We start from the raw sequence: 21,710 nt of genomic DNA on the forward strand, positions 1-21,710 counted from the left end.
GCAATTTTACATGAATTGACAACTCTGTAATTTCTTTGGATGGAGGGCCATGTCTCAACTTGTTTTACACAAACTATTGTGGTGCTCTTCCTGGGGGAGTTACTATCGCCTCCAAGGATAGGACGACACATGTATAATGAATCTTGCACTGAGTCACCAGTATTGAGGTTAAAAATTTTGAAGATGCGTGCGTGGACGCTGAGTGAATACCAGACTGATTGAGTCACTACAAGATTCGATACAATCATCAGAATCGTGGGAGGCATAAACAGTCGCTCACACTTGATTCTTCTTATGACAGATTGTATAATGATAATTTTTTTTTCTAAAGTAGTGTAGCGGTTGCTAAACACTGAATACGGATATGTTAAACCAATCAACTGTGATGGAACAGCATACAAAATCATACAGGTCGAGCAAAAATCCCGATGTAGATAATTTACGGGACTGCATCTCTAATAAGTTCCGAAGGATCAAAATAAAGTACTAGGACCAGATATCATTCGGAATATATTTCGAGAACAGAGTCTTGTTGGGTTTTATGCTCTATTGTAGGGAATTATATGATCTCCAGCTGCATCTGCTATACAGTCGACGAATTCACTCCTAAGTCGAAGTTGGTAACAGATAAAAGCTGATATATGAGCAGGTAAGGACAGAGAAGAGATAATCTAGATCTGACCCCACACACTACATCCACTTAGATCTGTTCCAATATCCAGGTTGATCCAATTATTTCAATGATCATACTTGATCGGTTCTTGATAATATAGAACGTGTCAGACACAATAATTGACAGGCTCAAGAAATAATCGAACTCAGAAGACGAATTGATAAAGTAGAAATATAATATAATAAAATATATAATTTGACAGTGCAGATATAAAGCTTGAATTACAGATTGAGAATAGTTTAACATTGATAAAATGATCAGAAGTTTGCTTGTGGTCGCATGATAACATGCATGATTCAACAGAATTTTATAATTGATAAATCTAACAGTTTTTTGAAAAAATAGTGAAAACAAATTATAAAAGATTTTAAAAATTACTCGGGTCGTGGTTCTGGCAGTGGAGGATAGTTGATCAACTACAAGTTCTTATAAATTCTATATCAGATAAAATCTAGGATCTTAATAATTATAAGCGCTTGTCAGCGTGGCTATTACTTTAACGAAGAAAAATTTTATATTTTCTGCACTGTTATTTCTTTTGAAGCGAAGATTGGGGCCCCAAAATTTAAAACTCACTTGAATCCTCTTGGCGGTCGTGGTTCCTTTAGATCAAATTTGTTTGATTGGTGGCCGGTCCAGGCTTTGGTCTCAGCACATGTGGAATTTTAATTAAATATCTCCTTCACCAAAGTGATTAGGGAATAATTAAATTTTAATTTCTCGAATTATCAATTGATGAAATAAATTTACAAATAATAGATAAATTAGCCTAAAATATTGCCTCACAGATAAAATATATAAAAATCGAACAAAATTTCACTAATGGGTCTTTGGTAACTTTCAACAAGGTCTTAGCGATGAGGATTTTAAAAGGGAAGTGAAGTGTCTTCTTCTAAGCCTTTGGCTAGAACCTTTTCTCCGAGAATCTCTGTGTAATTAATTTGCATGAAAATTTGCCATTGGTAGAATGATTATGATGTAGGCATAACGTCAGTGGCAAGCAGTAAAATATAATTCCTTTAATTACAATAATAACTTAATTTGTATAACTTTTTAAACTGCTTAACTCTCTAGATACAGTTCCTCTATACAGTGTACATGCACTAGCATATAATATATGCTATATATCCTATCATATTATGATAAGGCAGGTTTGCTGTCTGATAACAGATTAACATATGATGTTTCCAAACGATCATCCCTATTGGTGCTATTTCTATGACATATGATTGGCTTAGACCTGCCAAAGAGATTCATTCACCATGTGATTCAGTTGAATCAATAATTTATAATTTAATATTTCTATACAATTCTTATTATGTTCGAAACTGTTATAATTAATTTTTGCTGCTCTTATCAGTAATACAATATTCATGCTATGACCTAGTTAGTTACAATAACATGCGACATTATAATGTAATTTCATGAATAATAAATAAATTTTAACAATAATACATACATTTTATTTTCCTATTTTAAATTCTTTGTCCTTTATCAATAGTTCTTAATTTTATAAACAATATTATAGCTTGCATGAAAACCTGGCATGACATTTTATAATATATTGAGTCAGTCAGCTGTGTCTGAGCTGCTATGAAAACATCTGATCAATAGTAAACAAAAGTGTAACCTCCAAAAGTTCAATGAGCAATTCATAAATGACTTGCACTCAATTTGCAAAATAATTATAATTTTATTAAATAATTCTCTGAAAAATGTGTAGTACAGAACAGTACTCTTATCTTATACTCAGCTGTTGATAAGGAAGCCTTATTGCTCGGGTGCTAACCATGCGTTTGGCAGATCTTTCATTCTATAAGGTTAATTACAATTTTCCTAGTTAATTCTCTCCTTTCATGAGATTGACTCAAAAGATTCATCACACTTCTGACGTTATTTTTTATAATGAATAACGATTTGCCTCGGCTTGGCGTCAATCGGTAGAGCATGAGAATTAAATACTATGATATCGGGTCGTGGTTTTCCAGGATACAATTTCACTAAAATCTTAATAGGCTCAGACAGGAGCTTTTGCCATAGTTTAATACTGATTATTAACAAATATATAGAAGATTTATACTCTATGGTATTTGGGAGTAAAAATGAATGGTACACCATAAAAAATTCGATACATATATGAATAATTTTAAAATATCAGGTCAATATAGAAAATATATAGAGCAACAACATATACAATGGAACAAGAATGAAATCAAATAAAATATCACAGATCAGTATTATTTTTCAGTTCTTTAGCACGAAACTTCACCATGTGCTTTTCAATTCATCAATCATATGCATTTATTTGCATGCAGCTTTGATATCAACTTGCTGTTGCTTGTCGATTTGGATAATCCTACTTTACATATTATTTCCCAAATCAGAGAATGATAAATAATTGATAATTCAATAATTATATATATATATTAATTTCCATAGTTTCCAATAAATTTCTCAATAAATAAATATATTTCTCAGGGTGTAAAGTTTGGCACCTGATGGAATTAGATAAATCAATTTATCCAAAGAACCAGAGCTACATTACATTATTTCAAATTGTATAATAAAATGAATGATTGGATGAATGTTAGCATTACAAGCTTAGAACTTATATTCTCTTAATTGATGTACTTTGATATATGAATTGACTCATTCCTATTCAATAAAATATTTCTTATACCCTTTTAAGACTTGCGCAAGTTTTTTGTATTAATTTCTTAATATCTAAAACCTTTCCGACAAGCTAGCTTTTATTTTATTTCACTCAAAGCACTGAGGGCGCCCTATTCTTATTTCAACTATTTTTCACTCATGTGCTGAATTTTTATAAGTTGTCGGTGACAATCCGGAATTCCTGGTGGTCCTGGATTGTTAGTAGCCAAAGTCGTCTCTTCCAAGGGATTAGATAAATATTTGCATGACTTTTGCTTTAAAACAGCATCACAAAGTCTTATAGAAATTGATAATTAGATTAAAACTTCAAGTCTTCAAAATATACATTGAAGGGTATTGTGCTCTACAAATTTTTGGTGACATTCCATGGTAGTGGTTGGCAGGCAAGTGGGCAAGTTCTACTTTTCTTTTCACAATTTTCATTTCCAACTTGCAAATTGACATAAAATTTGAATAATTTGCCACTATGCCATTTAAAGGTTCAAATAGTTCGTGCCAATCTATTAAATTATTACTTATATCACCTATCTGATATTTTATCTGCCCTCGGGCCATATCCACAACATAAACTGAACAGTAAACATTTATAAAATCTTATCATTTTTAGAAATATATATAAATACATTTGAATCGGCTCACTATTGCCGCCCATCGATTACTACCATTTGATTGGTTCATGCAAATTTGTTACAGTATACATGTGCCTACGAACCTCCTACTTCCTTAATACATAATTTTATTTTTATTTTGGGTTTTAGTACATTTTTTACATGCAATACAATTTTCTAATGTTTATAGGTTGTTTCTCACTTTATAACAATTAGCCATGTGCTTTTTTAGTTCCTCTAGTTGCATACCATTTAATTACAATAAATTTCTGCCAAGGTGTCTGGCTAGATTTTACGTTATGCGACTCAATCGATCATTATGTCACCAATCAATAGATATTTTACGCCTAAACTCAAATTTTCAATACTTTATATAATACAGTAAAACCTCGATATAACGGACCCCGATATAACAAATATCCCGGTATAACGTTCTTTTTCTGGTCCCTTGAAAACCCCATAAACCATAATAGAAAATTAACCCCTATGTAGCGTACAAAATATGTATTCGAACCTCCATATAACGAATATATAACTATATAATTTTTGGTGTGTTTCAGTAATATTTTGACCCCTTTATAACATATATAAAAATTAAGGAACCCCTACATAACGTAGACCTCTATATAACGTATTCCCACGGTTCAGACCCCTGTATAAAGTATATTATTTTTATCTAGGCCATCACTTGAGCATGTTTGGACATGAAAGTTTTCATTTACCCCCCTTCCACTCGCCGCCCATAATAGAGTACAGTACTGTCTGTAATGTTCTATGCATTCTTGTGTATTCTCAGACAGTGAAGTGTATGGTTGCAGATTTTGAATGAAAAGTTTTTGTGTGACTGAAAGTGTGTTTTTGTGTTTTTTTTTGCAAGTTTGTTTTTGAGTGCGTCATGGCCGAGAAAAGAAAGTCTTTGAGTGTTGACTTCAAACGTAAAGTTTTAAAATTCATAGAAGAAAACCCTCATAAGAAGAAAGTGGACATTGCAAAGGAATTCAACATTACACCAACAACTCTTTCAACAATTCTTAGAAATGAAAACAGATATGAAGACGAAGGTGGACTTTCTGGTCAGTGTAAAAGGGCTGAACCAGCCGAACTACAGGACGTTGAAACTGCTGTCATGTTATGGCTTAAACAGTGTCGTGACAAAAACGTATCCATTTCGGGACCAATACTTCAGGAAAAAGCTCAACAATTTGCCGAGCAGTTGGGCCATAATTCTTTTCGAGCAAGCAATGACTGGTTGGACCACTTCAAGAAGAGGAATGAAGTAACTTTTAAAAAGTGTGTGGTGAAAGCGGTAGTGTTGATGATGCAGTGTGCACGGATTGGAAGAAAAAACTGATAGACTTGACACAAGGATTCAATGAAGATGATATTTGCAATGTAGACGAAACAGGCTTATTCTTCAAATGCCTACCAGACAAAACTTCGACTTTCAAGGGTGATCCCTGCAGTGGAGGGAAAAACAGCAAGGAACGGCTTACGGTGATGCTTGGGGCTAATGCATCAGGTACACATAAGCTGAAGCCCTTAATAATCGGAAAATCAAAAAAGCCACACTGCTTTAAACATGTTATGTCTCTGCCAACAAAGTACGTTGCTAATAAAAAAGCTTGGATGACAGGAGAAATTTTCAGCAACTGGCTAAAAGGAACAAACATGCAAATTAAACTGAGAAAAAAGAAATTCTTGTTATTTATAGACAACTGTTCGGCCCACAAGGACATCCTGAAGTTGACCCATATTAATCTCCAGTTCTTGCCGTGTAATACAACATCAAAACTTCAGCCCATGGATCAAGGGATAATACAGAATTTCAAAACACTCTACAGACGGGAAGTGGTTAGACAATACCTGAACGACATGGATCACCAAACTTCAACTAACATCAACCTCCTCGATGCCATGTGGATGGTGATGAAAGCATGGAATAATGTTTCTCAACGAACAATTGCAAATTGTTTCAAAAGAAGTGGTTTCAAACTCAGTGTGCAAGAGGAAGCCACGGATGAAGAGGAGTTGGATAACCCGTTACCCGCACAGCCTGGTTTGAATGTCAAAGCCTCCTGGCCAAGAATTCAAGAAGCATTGGATATCAACATCGAGTTTGACTGATCTTATTTTTTTTGTGTTTGTTTTGACTTACTTTAGTGTTAAAAAATTGACGAAGTCCATGTATTCATGTGAATATTTTATGACCAATAAAATTCTATTCTATTCTATTCTATTCTAATTTGCAAACTTTGATGAAGATGTTGCAGTATGTGGGGAGCTTACTGATTATGAAATCATCTCCAAAGTAACTGCAGATCCGGAGGCACATGATGATGGTGAAGGCGAGGGAGAAGAAGACGTCCAAGCTGATGCAGCTGTTGCCGATTGACTGGACCCGACTTCACAAGATGCTCGTGAAGCTCTGAACATGTTGAAGTGTTTCTTTTTAAAGAAGAGTGCTGTATCCGAAAATACTATGGAATCCATCACCAAGCTAGACTGTGCATTGGACCAAGTGAAACTCTATACAGCGAATAGACAATCAAAAATTATTGATTACTTTGGGCCAGGCAGCAGCCGTATGTGAGTTTTTGTTTGCTTGCTTATTTGATTGATTGAACTTGCTAATTAAAAACTATTGAAAATAATACTGTATGCATATTTTATTCTGAAAATATATATGTGAACAGTAGGTAGTTCTTTTAATTTACTGAACAAATTTCCTAATTGATTGAGCTATACAGTATAGATGAAAAGAAATAGGATACAGTACAGTATTGCTATTATTCAACTACTATTGAATTATAGCATTTTTTACTCAATTGCTATTTTTAATACGGTATTTCTATTATTTGATAGCAATTGAATAATTGCAATATCCTATTTCCTTCCACCTTTATAGAGTAGTTAACAAATCTGCATTCATTTTTAAGAAGCCAAGTTGGCTAGTTACAAAGGTGGAAGGAAAATGGGTACTGTATTACAATTATTAAACTGCTATTAAATAATAGCATTTATTTAATTGCTATTTTCAATACAGTATTTCTATTGTATAATAGCAATTGAATAATTTCAATATCCTATTTTCTTCCACCTTCTGTAGCAGTACAGTACTGTACTGTAAACTGTATATCTAAAAATCTACTTCAAATAGAGGTTGAACGTGTTCAATATACTTTATATGGAGGTTATAACTAACCCCTATATAACATATTTTGTCAGACTTCAACCTCGATTTAACAAACCTCGTTTTTAAGTAAACACCTACATAACATACAAATTTCTTGGTCCCTTCAAATACGTTAAATCAGGGTCCCACTGTATTATATAAGTAGCAAATTGTTTCTATTGCTATTTGGCTGTTCTAATTTCAGCCATGATACCTGATATTATCTAATCTTTAAAAACGTTATCACATTTGGCGATACTAGACTATTATTCTACTCTAGACCTATAAATTTCTTTCAAATGGGGATTTTATTTACCCATCAGATTTTGATATGTTACACATGCGCCCAAATTTGAATTCAAAATATTTTGAGAATCAACAATGTTTTTAATACAAATTCTCTCTTCAATATATTGATATAACCTATGAATATCCACCAAAAACACTCTCAAATATAACAACAATTTTCAATTGAGGTTTCTCGGTAACAATATGGCATAAATAATGGGAATAAAATATAAAACATATAATAAATATATATCAACATTAATAAATACATTAAATAACATATATAAATAACTTTTTTGGGAACAATTTCTTTTAATGACATGTCTATGAAAGCTACATACTGGATTTAGGTGGCTTTGGCCAGCTGACTGAATTTTGGATTTCCGTTTTGAAGTCATAATTTCTTAGCTTCTACCTTGCAAGGATACAAAGTTAACCTATTCGTCACAATTTTCACATTTTAAGGTAATTTACTTAATTTATTTTTACTTACTAATACATACTTAAAAATTGTTCTTTTGTTTGTTTTAGGCTTCTAACGGTTGGAAGGAACCAAAAATCGGATTTGTTGACACGCAGTTCTATGCCAATATTAAATTTATTACGACAGGTCAGTAATTGGTTGATAATGATGTTTTCCTTTGACTTCTTATTGTATTTACTTCAAATTCTATGATATTGCATGTAGAATTGTCGTGGTTTTCTTGCATCTTCTTGTGTTTCTGTTTGTAGCTATGCTGTAGGCCGGTTAGGTTATCTGCTATCCGTTTGTTATTGATAGATGAGGCTGTCCTAATGATAATTTTTTCCTTCATAAATTTCAAACCCCGGTAACTTGTATACTCCCTCAACCTATTCATTGATCCAGTTCCATTTAATCCATTGTTATGTCCAATCAATTCATTGGGTTTTGTGTCTCTATTTTTGTGTTTGTCACTACAATACTCATTTGATATTTTCAACTTACATTTATCATTAATCATCATGACAACAACAATAAGCAATTTAACAATACAGGATTTCCAATCAACAATAATACCTTCTTTTAACAATAATACAACTTTCATCATCACATTAATATCACAGACTCTAAATAATAAGACAGTCATAATAACAATCATAATACAGTTGCCCAATACATTTAATATCTCTTTCATAGCATATCCTTTCCATAGATAATAACAATCAGGTGCTTTTATTTTCACTGGATTACTCCTTATTTCTTTTAATTCCACACAACATTTTCCATTCATTAGTTTCTCACAGTACTCTTCATTGTTTTCCTTTGGGTAGCCATCATTAGTTTCAATTTCATTCCATTTATTTTTTTCCCAGTAGCTGTCACATTGATAAGCAGCTGTCTTAAATTTTATGTGCCATGGATGAATGCTGTCGGTTCCTTCCTGTCCTCCTCGGTGTCGGTTCAGTGTCCTCCTCTGCCTCTTGAAGTGTGCATGTGGCCTCCATCTGTGCACACAGTACCTCCCTTGTCGCTTCTGCCTCCGGGCCTTGCGATGGATGCTTCTTTTCTCCGGTAGTCCATCCTCCCAGTCCTGATGTCGGTCGGGTGTCCTCCTTGGGCGCTTCCGTCTCCGGGCCTTGCGGTGGGCGCTCCTCCGGTCCTGCATGTTGTCCTCTCGGTACTCCCTCTTGGTGTCCTTGGTATGCCTCGATGGAATCCATTGATGCGCGCGTGCAGGTCCTGTGCGTGGATGCATAGTGGCGGTCTCCTCCTGGCAACAGTTCATATTTAGTAGTGACTCTTCAGTGGCGGGTTGCTCTTCCTGCGGTGATGGATCATCAGTGGGGAACAGTATGCTTAATAGGGGTTGTTGCTTGTGGATGTTTTATGTGCATGGTGGGCGGTGGTTTTTGGTGTTGGTTTCTGTTCTTCTAATAATAACTTCGGTAAGTTGTTCACAAAGGTGGTATATGAGGCTGAGGCATCTTTATTTTCTTTATCTATTTTCTCTGAGCTTATGTGGGTTGTATCGGGTTATCATATATTCGTAATTGTTTAGATGTAGTCTTCTCTATTTTTGGTGGTGGGTTATCAGGTGTTTTTTGTTGATTTAATCTGGATGCATGCTCTACTGTGTAATTTATACTTATTTGTTGTGTTTTTGGTTTATCATTTCTATTATAATTATTTTGAGCATAACCTTTATTTGTGTCCAATTGATCATGGCCATCATAATAATTTCTTTGATAGGTTTGCTGTGGATAATGGTTTGTTGGACGATTTTGAAAACTTTTATTATTCCAGTTATTATTCTGTTTCTGATCATTGCAGCGTTCAAATTGAGGAGTAGGTCAGGAGCGATCATATGGTACCGATTCATGAACTTGCCTGGCATACTGATTAGCATTTGAATTGTATTGATTTTGTGAATACAATTGATCTGATTGGTGATTTGGTATTGCCATCACAGATTGTATGCTGTATAAATGATCTATTAGATGTTTGCAACTAGTTATTGGCTGTGTAGTCAATGCTGTTCTGACTCAGAAAGGTAGTTTTTTTACGATTATATTTGCTAAAGCAGAATCACTTATTGGCTCATCTAACTGAGCATTTTCCAATTTAATTGTAGTAACAAACTGATGTATGTGTCGTCTGTCCTAGGATTATATTCTGTGCCTGCACTTTTTAAAAGATAATAGATAAGATAATTTTGAATAAAATTTAGAATTTAGAAATAGGCCGACACATCTAGAAAATACCTGAGTCTATACCTAATTCATGCAGGTGAACGGGCTAGAGTCAAGAAAACTTCAATTAATCTTGCCATGCCTGATTTAATAGGTTTATACTATAGAATAACACTACAATTTGAAATAATAGAAAAATACAAACAGCTTCAATAAACATTGGCAACTAAAATCGAACAACAGAAACAACAATTTCATGTTACTTTGTTGACATTCTTCATCTGATTCGGGGGCGCATTACTATCCCCGTTTAGATAGCAATACGTCACAAAACCAAACAAGATCAGTCATAAAATAACCAATCAATTTCAACATGAAATTACTCAAGAAAGAAAAAAAACCCGTTGAACGCAAGTTTCGTCGATAGTAACCCATAAAACCCATTTCATAATAATTTTGCATCCCCACTTTTTATTGACATTCTCGAATGAACCTTTGTTTCACTACACTGCACTTTCGTTGGTTTGTACGTTGCTTTATCGTCGGGGTTACAGTACCTTGTTTTTGGCGGTGAGCTTTTACCGGTTGAATTTGGCTTGACGGCGACGTCCTCTTACGTCCCTAGACCTGTCGTCTGAACGGGTGTCTTGAAGCGGTTTTACATAAAGTTGCGGAACCAAAGGGGTGGTAGTACAAGAAGTTGGTTTGGGGACACACATGAACCGCTGTAAATAAATGTATTACAGCATTAATTTCTAACTCTTCCTACAATTCATCAAAAGCTAAAACAGGAGTTATCTATTGATTACAATTAATTAAATTCTTTCATTCTTTGAATCCTCATTTTATATAGATTTTTATCTTTAAACTACTGATTCTTTTTATCAGAATTAATGGATCTTTCTTCACAAATAATTCAAATTGAAATGATGCTAACTTATATGATATTTTTCGTTTGGTTTGCGAAATCAAATATAATTTTTCATATAGTAGCTCGGCTAGTATTGTTGGAAACTTGTGCGCCAGCCAACATTTATTTTATTTATTATTTATGAACTATAGGACGCAATCCAAGTGTAAATAACGGGCATTCGCCCAAAACTGCTCAGAACCTTAATTAAAAATGAACATTCCAGAGTTTATGATTTGATTTACCTACAAATACAAGTCCAAAAACTAGTATCAACTGAAATTATGAATTTATCACCTAATAAAACAAGACACTTTATAACACAATAAAAGAAAAAAATATTGAAAATTTCACTTTAAGGAAAGATAATGTTTGCCTTATAAGATTCACCTTTAATTAAATAAAATTAGTAGACACATAGAAAATAATTTAAATTGTATTAAAATTTGAACATTCATTAATATTAATTTCCTGGAGAAGAAAAACTTTCTTCTTCATCTATTAAGATTTCTATCATAAAAAATTTACTAAATCATTCGACAGCCTTAATGACATAAGAAAACAGAGTCTGAAAAATATAAATTAAAAAATGTCATAAACTCAATATGAACATAATCTTAAAAGTTTCATTCCAATTTAAAGGCTATCTTCCTGACTTTCAGCAATACTCTACGATAATATATCTCCAGGAACAATAACTCAAATGTAACGTAACTGAAAACTTTCTATACTTCTGTAGAAAAAAATTATAAGTATCTTCCATCACTAATAAAATCAAAAGGATTATTCTCAATCAATATTATTAACTTGAAAAATAACAGGCTTTGTTGATAAAATCTTTTGATTGAAGTTTCACTTAATTAATTTCCCTAAATTATATTTTAACCTTATTTTACGTACCTTAGCGGTTATTTGAAGAAACAATTATTCGTACATGATGAAGAAACACAATTAAACCTTTCAGGACATGGCACTACTAGTAAATTTAAACATTAATAAAAAATAAAACTAGCTCCTACATTAACTACTGAAATAAACTTATAAACCTGCCCAAAAAGGGGGAAACATAGTGACTACATCTTTACTCTCGTAGTGCTCCTAGCAAAGTGTCCTCCGGAACGTAATCTGGTCTGTCGGCTGGGGAATCGCCCCACTACTGTATTTAGAAACAGGTCTCCTATTGGGCGAACGGAATCAATTTGACCAATCGTCGCGTGGCTTCTACAGCCTTTGGACCAAATAGTAACTGCAAAATCGGTAGTTTGTTATAATTTCAATGCTTGCTGTTTTCCAACTTATCGCATTTTATGTCGCGACAAGAAGGCTAAGTTTTAGAGATAATTCCATAATCTACATTCCTCGACGACTCGGAGCCACAATTTTTAAATATCTATCATGGGAAACTCGAAGTCATGGCCGTTCATAATAGAGAGAGAAAATAATTTATTTCGCTAACTCACTTACAATAATGGCTCTAGTCTATTGCGTATTAAATTTACTATTATAACTTGGGAAAAGGCCTGAATTAAAGACAGTGCCCGGCACACTCCCCTTCCTTCCGGTGTGAAACACGCAAAAAGAAATCTAATCAGGATATGTTACCATAGAGGCATTCTGTATGATTTGGAGAGTCGAATTTCTGGATTGATAGTAGGATCCAATTTGAAGCGGGCCCTCTTCAAAAGAAATCTCTTTAATCATTCCGAAATTCAGCAAAATGTATAACTAATTGAGATTTGTGGCAAGAGTCTTTAAAACTGTGGCAAGAGTCAGGACAAAACAATATGGACGTGTCCACCTTTTAAGTAGGTACTAAAGACGGACCGAGTATAATAATCTTGAATACTTCAATCACTTTATTGAGTCCCTGGTTATTTTCTTGGCAAACTCTAACAAGGGAAAACGTTTAAAAGACATCATAGTTTTAATTGGTTCTATGTTACTCTGCTGTTGTAAAATATGAAGTACGTTGATCATAATAGTAAAGGATGAAACTTTTTCACTCAGCTGAATGTATTGAAATCTAACTATCATTACTATAGAGTTGAGAGTGCAACATATTTTTAACAATATTAAGCAATTTAGTAGGCAATACTATTCTACATAGACTACGATTCAAAGATAACAATGATTGAAATTGCATTATTAGATCAACGCGAGAGCTATATGACACAAGCACGATTTTGCATTCCACAATCATGAGAAAAACACTTTTCATTATAATATTCTAGTAGGAAACCTCTACGACAGAACGCTAGTCAAAACAAAACTATGATCGAGTGCCAGGCTATTATTCTACAATAATAATTCTGTATTTCGCTTCTCACTAGAGTATTGTCATTTTCTCACTGCCTACAACTTCAACTAGATAAATTGACTCGACAGCGATCATGGTTATTATTTCTCTCAAACTCAAAGTACGTGACATTTTCTCTAAACACTGGGAGAATAATTCTCAAGGCATGATTTAATAATATGAAAATTCAACTGGAACAACTATCTTAGCATTGGACTGCTACTGCTTGACTTCTGATTATCAACATTATTGAATTTACCAACACATTGATAGACTACTATTACACTATTACTGATTTACAAGTGCACTGACATTTTCAACCTTACTGGAGCCTCACATAATTATTTCTCAACAATAAATTTCATATCCAACTAGTTTCAATTACTCTACTAGATCTCAAAATATCTCAACTTATTCACATGGAAAACTTGATTGCAATTTTACTATTCATCATTAAAAAAAATTATCATTTCATTAAAGATTTTCCTATTTTTTTTATTTATTAATACTTTTTGACTACTTATCTCTAAAGGGTCCTACTACTGTTAATTACCTCAATTTAATTTTCCCAACAAAAATTCTATTTCCTTTTTGACACGAATTTTCCTACATATTATTTCTACTTTATATCCCCATTTAAATTTTTAGTCAACCTTTCAACTCTCAACTACAGAATAATTTAAACTCATGCTTAACTCAAGAGATTTTCCCTTTTTATTTCAGATTCAACTAGAAGAATTTCACTGTTAATTTTATTTTAATTTAACCCGTTCATTAGTGTTCCAATATTTATTTCTACTTTCACTGATAACCATTTTAACATTACCTAGGTACTCGAAAAAGTTTCTCTGTTATTTTATTTGTATACCTTAACTAATCACTTCAAATATTCATTGTCTAAAACCTTCAATTTTCGTTACCATACCAAATTCTAAGCAACTTTAAACTCAATAATACCCCTTTTTTTTACCAATTTTACTTGTGTTTTTGCGGCTGACTTTCCTACCAAACATTAACGAACCTTTTGACTGGGCTTCCCTAAACTGCATTACGCTGATTGTTTTCCTTACAATCACTACGAAGACTCACTAAATATTCTAGATTTCGGTTTACGTTATTCTACTGACGAGCCCCATAACTCTCGAATGAACCAGACCGTTTACTAGATACAAAAAAATCTTAGCTCACACCATCTTCGGTGCCTTTCGCTAAAATTATACAATTCCACCGTACAAATTTGCAAGGTTAGTCACAGCTAAATTCCTTGATTTGTTACATGGACAACTTTCGGGCAGTGCTCCGTTCTCTCTGGACACGGACCTACACTCGCGCCGATTACCTAAATTCAACAACAACACACACAGGCAGGACATCCCCGTGTCCTCCTCTAAATCTTGAGTCTCAACTAAACAAACAAAAAAATTCCCCACAGTCTACAGGAAACGTCACCAACACAACGGATCTTTACACTATCACTACGCATGCCTACCGCAAAAATCACACCTAAAAAACAATATTTCCAATAATAAAACTGATTCACCTTTTCGAGAATAAACATTACTGATAAAGGGACTTAACAACCTCATCTGAATCAACTTATTTTCATACAAATTTCCAAGGATTTGATTATCGTTTCAACTTTAATCTACAATACCCAATTATTTAGTTTAAACATTTCAAGGCCAAAACTACTCATCAACTTTTCAAAACTACATATCAACAATAACTAATAAAACAGTTTCTTATTTATTCTCTGATTACCTTCGATCTACCTAAACTTATCAAAAAATTTCCTATTTTCCTCAAACATTCTCCCATAATAATTTCCGAATTTTCCTAATTTAATTGAGTTGACTTTTAAAATCTCAATATTCACATTCACTACTTCTATAATGATATTCAACTACCAGACGTGAGACCAGAATACGTACGTTGACATTACAATAATTTCTGTCATCATTCACGGAATTACAGAATGCAATAAATTTATTCAGCACTTAGAATCAGTTGTTTTCACCTATGCTAGTTTCTTCTACTCATTTTTATTCTAATGTTAAACACTTAATTTCTCAATGATCAATTTCAATAAGAAGTTTCAGAATACTTTCAACTTAAGCATCAATGATACCTAACCTTCAATTAATCTTGCCATGCCTGATTTAATAGGTTTATACTATAGAATAACACTACAATTTGAAATAATAGAAAAATACAAACAGCTTCAATAAACATTGGCAACTAAAATCGAACAACAGAAACAACAATTTCATGTTACTTTGTTGACATTCTTCATCTGATTCGGGGGCGCATTACTATCCCTGTTTAGATAGCAATACGTCACAAAACCAAACAAGATCAGTCATAAAATAACCAATCAATTTCAACATGAAATTACTCAAGAAAGAAAAAAACCCGTTGAACCCAAGTTTCGTCGATAGTAACCCATATAACCCATTTCATAATAATTTTGAATCCCCACTTTTTATTGACATTCTCGAATGAACCTTTGTTTCACTACACTGCACTTTCGTTGGTTTGTACGTTGCTTTATCGTCGGGGTTACAGTACCTTGTTTTTGGCGGTGAGCTTTTACCGGTTGAATTTGGCTTGACGGCGACGTCCTCTTACGTCCCTAGACCTGTCGTCTGAACGGCTGTCTTGAAGCGATTTTACATAAAGTTGCGGAACCAAAGGGGTGGTAGTACAAGAAGTTGGTTTGGGGACACACATGAACCGCTGTAAATAAATGTATTACAGCATTAATTTCTAACTCTTCCTACAATTCATCAAAAGCTAAAACAGGAGTTATCTATTGATTACAATTAATTAAATTCTTTCATTCTTTGAATCCTCATTTTATATAGATTTTTATCTTTAAACTACTGATTCTTTTTATCAGAATTAATGGATCTTTCTTCACAAATAATTCAAATTGAAATGATGCTAACTTATATGATATTTTTCGTTTGGTTTGCGAAATCAAATATAATTTTTCATATAGTAGCTCGGCTAGTATTGTTGGAAACTTGTGCGCCAGCCAACATTTATTTTATTTATTATTTATGAACTATAGGACGCAATCCAAGTGTAAATAACGGGCATTCGCCCAAAACTGCTCAGAACCTTAATTAAAAATGAACATTCCAGAGTTTATGATTTGATTTACCTACAAATACAAGTCCAAAAACTAGTATCAACTGAAATTATGAATTTATCACCTAATAAAACAAGACACTTTATAACACAATAAAAGAAAAAAATATTGAAAATTTCACTTTAAGGAAAGATAATGTTTGCCTTATAAGATTCACCTTTAATTAAATAAAATTAGTAGACACATAGAAAATAATTTAAATTGTATTAAAATTTGAACATTCATTAATATTAATTTCCTGGAGAAGAAAAACTTTCTTCTTCATCTATTAAGATTTCTATCATAAAAAATTTACTAAATCATTCGACAGCCTTAATGACATAAGAAAACAGAGTCTGAAAAATATAAATTAAAAAATGTCATAAACTCAATATGAACATAATCTTAAAAGTTTCATTCCAATTTAAAGGCTATCTTCCTGACTTTCAGCAATACTCTACGATAATATATCTCCAGGAACAATAACTCAAATGTAACGTAACTGAAAACTTTCTATACTTCTGTAGAAAAAAATTATAAGTATCTTCCATCACTAATAAAATCAAAAGGATTATTCTCAATCAATATTATTAACTTGAAAAATAACAGGCTTTGTTGATAAAATCTTTTGATTGAAGTTTCACTTAATTAATTTCCCTAAATTATATTTTAACCTTATTTTACGTACCTTAGCGGTTATTTGAAGAAACAATTATTCGTACATGATGAAGAAACACAATTAAACCTTTCAGGACATGGCACTACTAGTAAATTTAAACATTAATAAAAAATAAAACTAGCTCCTACATTAACTACTGAAATAAACTTATAAACCTGCCCAAAAAGGGGGAAACATAGTGACTACATCTTTACTCTCGTAGTGCTCCTAGCAAAGTGTCCTCCGGAACGTAATCTGGTCTGTCAGCTGGGGAATCGCCCCACTACTGTATTTAGAAACAGGTCTCCTATTGGGCGAACGGAATCAATTTGACCAATCGTCGCGTGGCTTCTACAGCCTTTGGACCAAATAGTAACTGCAAAATCGGTAGTTTGTTATAATTTCAATGCTTGCTGTTTTCCAACTTATCGCATTTTATGTCGCGACAAGAAGGCTAAGTTTTAGAGATAATTCCATAATCTACATTCCTCGACGACTCGGAGCCACAATTTTTAAATATCTATCATGGGAAACTCGAAGTCATGGCCGTTCATAATAGAGAGAGAAAATAATTTATTTCGCTAACTCACTTACAATAATGGCTCTAGTCTATTGCGTATTAAATTTACTATTATAACTTGGGAAAAGGCCTGAATTAAAGACAGTGCCCGGCACAATTCACTAGCAATGATATTGACTAGTGTATCCATTTGTCTATTCTTACTCCAATATTGTTCCAGGAAAGCTATACTGAATTCGTCTAACATCCTGAATTCATGATTATGGATCTGGAAAAACATCAGAGGTTCACTGCTTAACAAGCTGGATAATCAAAGACGCCACATACTCCAAGAGGTGGGTGTTAGGGATTGAACTAGTTTAATTTGGTCGATAAATTCTTCAGGTTGAAGATAGCGGTCTGTTTTGTCAAAACAGCCTAATTCATTGAAACTGTGCAGTAAATCAAACGTTGCTATGGGGATAGGCTCTACATTCTTGTGTGAAAATTGATGTACTTGACTCTCAAGTTGTACTAACTTCTCTTGGGCTTGTTTCCAATGACTAGTAGCTTCTGTTTCATTATCTACTACTTTGGCATTTAATTCAGATGAAAATAATTGCTGTTCTCCAATGGCTGTCTCCAATGAATTAAGTAGTACTTTGTTTTGATTGATATCAGAATTTAGGTGAGCTATTTGTGAAGATTCACTATTCTGTTGTTTATTTATGGAAATGAGTTGACTATTGTTCCTATTTACTGTCGAGTTTATGTCCTGTGTTTTAATTACTACTTGCTCTTGAATTTCTTTTTGACAATCAGCTTTAATGTTTGTTGCTATTTCATGAATTTGTGCGGTGTTTTGTGCTGTTATGTTACCTATCTATTCTTCCATTTGACTCACAAGTAATTGTATCTATTTTTGCTGCAAAGTCGGTTGTAATTATTTCCTGATTTTCGTTTTGCAAATCTATCATAACCTTCAATTCCTCCCTATAATTTTCTACCTTGCTATCAATAGCGTCCAACTTATGTTCTACCACTGGTATTGTGTCTGCAGTTTCCTTACCCATTCTTACCGATGTATCCTTCAATGATTCCTGCATTTCCTTCATTTCCGCCTCTAAGTCCTTCATCACTATTGCCATTGTTTTTCCTAAACTGTTAGGAAATGACTTGATCATCCCCTCTACTATAACCCTCCTTATTGTTTCTTGGGAGATATTTAATGATTTATCACTGTTCCCAGGATTCTTGGCAGTGATTGGAGATATCTGGGCATTGGACTCCATCGCCCCCCCTCAGCGTCGATCACCGCTACTACCGCCGTCAGCAGTGTGTTTGCTACCTCATTTCGCGCAGACGAAAAGAGACTCATTTTAAAAAGGATAAAGTGTCAAGTGTTTTTAAAAAAGTGAAAGTTTTGGCTAACAAAGCATTTAGTGCACAAGAAAGGATAGGCCTATGGTTATTACAAGCCAGGTATTTATTACTCAAGCTCTTATAATATCTAAATACTATTCATGTATTTAATTGACAGTTTCTGACTAGCTTACAGACTGTGGCTTATATTGTTCTCCAACCAAATATATAAAATATTTATGACTAGACAAATTTCAGCAGTTTAGGCCCATAAAATAATATAGCTCTTGTGCCTTTACCTTTTTAAAGATGATAAAAAAGATAATTTTGAATAAATTTTAAAATTTAGAAATAGGCCGACACATCTAAAAAATACCTGAGTCTATACCTAATTCATGCAGGTGAACGGGCTGGAGTCAAGAAAATTTCAATTAATCTTGCCATGCCTGATTTAATAGGTTTATACTATAGAACACTACAATTTGAAATAATTGAAAAATACAAACAGCTTCAATAAACATTGGCAACTAAAATCGAACAACAGAAACAACAATTTCATGTTACTTTGTTGACATTCTTCATCTGATTCGGGGGCGCATTACTATCCCCTTTCAGATAGCAATACGTCACAAAACCAAACAATATCAGTCATCAAATAACAAGTTAATTTCAACATAAAATTACTCAAGAAAGAAAAGCCCGTTGAACCCAAGTTTCGTCGATAGTAACCCATATAACCCATTTCATAATAATTTTGAATCCCCACTTTTGATTGACATTCTCGAATGAACCTTTGTTTCACTACACTGCACTTTCGTTGGTCTGTACGTTGCTTTATCGTCGGGGTTACAGTACCTTGTTTTTGGCGGTGAACTTTTACCGGTTGAATTTGGCTTGACGGCGACGTCCTCTTACGTCCCTAGACCTGTCGTCTGAACGGGTGTCTTGAAGCGGTGTTACATAAAGTTGCGGAACCAAAGGGGTGGTAGTACAAGAAGTTGGTTTGGGGACACACATGAACCGCTGTAAATAAATGTATTACAGCATTAATTTCTAACTCTTCCTACAATTCATCAAAAGCTAAAACAGGAGTTTATTCAATTATTTAATTTAGATTTTATCTTGACGTTCTGATTTCATTCTCAAAATTGAATTAAAACGGATTTACTTGCCAGAGTGTCATTAATATACAATGCAACTTTATGAAAACACTCGTGATAAATTAATATAATGCTTTTAGGAAAATGAATACTTCATTAATTATGATGTTAACTTTTATATAAATTGATATAATACTCTTAGGAAAGGAATAATTCAGATTGAAATGATGCTAACTTATATGATATTTTTCGTTTGGTTTGCAAAATCAAATATAATTTTTCATATAGTAGCTCAACTAGTATTATTGGAAACTTGTGCGCTAGCCAACATTTATTAATATTAATTTCATGGAAAAGAAAAACTTTCTTCATTGTCTATTAAGATTTCTATCATAAAAATTTACTAAATTATTCGAAAGCCTTAATGACATAAGAAAACAGAGTCTGAAAAATATAAAATTATAAAATGTCATAAACTCAATATGAACATAATCTTAAAAATTTCATTCCAATTTAAAGGCTATCTTCCTGACCTTCAGCAATACTCTACGATAATATATCTCCAGAAACAATAACTCAAATGTAACGTAACTGAAAACTTTCTATACCTCTTTAGAAAAAAAAATTATAATTATCTTCCATCACTAATAAAATCAAAAGGATTATTCTCAATCAATATTATTAACTTGAAAAATAACAGGTTTTGTTGATAAAATCTTTTGATTGAAGTTTCAATTAATTAATTTCCCTGAATTATATTTTAACCTTATTTTATGTACCTTAGCGGTTATTTGAAGAAACAATTATTCGTACATGATGAAGAAACACAATAAATTAAACTTTTCAGGACATGGCACTACTAGAAAATTTAAACTTTAATAAAAATAAAACTAGCTCCTACATTAAATAATTATATAAACTTATAAACTTGCCCAAAAAGGGCGAAACATAATGACTACATCTTTACTCTCATAGTGCTCCTAGCAAAGTGTCCTCCGAAACGTAATCTGGTCTCTCGGTTGGGGAATCACCCCACTACTGTATTTAGAAACAGGTCTCCTATTGGGCGAAGGGGAATCAATTTGACCAATCGTCGCGTGGCTTCTAGAGCCTTTGGACCAAATAGTAACTGCAAAATCGGTAGTTTGTTATAATTTCATTGCTTGCTGTTTTCTAGCTTATCGCACTCTATGTTGCGCCAGGAAGGCTAAGTTTTAGAGATAATTCCATAATCTACATTCCTCGACGACTCGGAGCCAGAGCCACAATTTTTAAATATCTATCATGGGAAACTCGAAGTCATGGCCGTTCATAATAGAGAGAGAGAATAATTTATTTCGCTAACTCACTTACAATAATGGCTCTAGTCTATTGCGTATTAAATGTACTATTATAACTTGGGAAAAGGCCTGAATTAAATATAGTGCTCGGCACACTCCTCCTCCTTACGGTGTGAAACACGCAAAAAGAAATCTAATCAGGATATGTTACCATAGAGGCATTCTGTATGATTTGGAGAGTCGAATTTCTGTATTGATAGTAGGATCAAATTTGAAGCGGGCCCTCTTCAAAAGAAATCTCTTTAATCATTCCGAAATTCAGCAAAATGTATAACTAATTGAGATTTGTGGCAAGAGTCTTTAAAACTGTGGCAAGAGTCAGGACAAAACAATATGGGCGTGTCCA

The 21,710-nt window shown here is 33.3% G+C and overlaps 1 protein-coding gene across 1 annotated transcript; it reads left to right on the forward strand.

The window, feature by feature from the left end:
* The first annotated feature begins 4,849 nt into the window (after positions 1 to 4,849).
* Positions 4,850 to 5,305, forward strand: LOC111059863 (major centromere autoantigen B-like). The gene has a single exon (XM_022347486.2). It carries the CDS (start codon positions 4,850 to 4,852, stop codon positions 5,303 to 5,305), a length of 456 nt encoding a protein of 151 aa, XP_022203178.2.
* Positions 5,306 to 21,710: the final 16,405 nt, after the last annotated feature.

The sequence above is a fragment of the Nilaparvata lugens genome, chromosome 5 (assembly GCF_014356525.2).
Source record: "Nilaparvata lugens isolate BPH chromosome 5, ASM1435652v1, whole genome shotgun sequence".
Taxonomy (NCBI): Eukaryota; Metazoa; Arthropoda; class Insecta; order Hemiptera; family Delphacidae; genus Nilaparvata; species Nilaparvata lugens.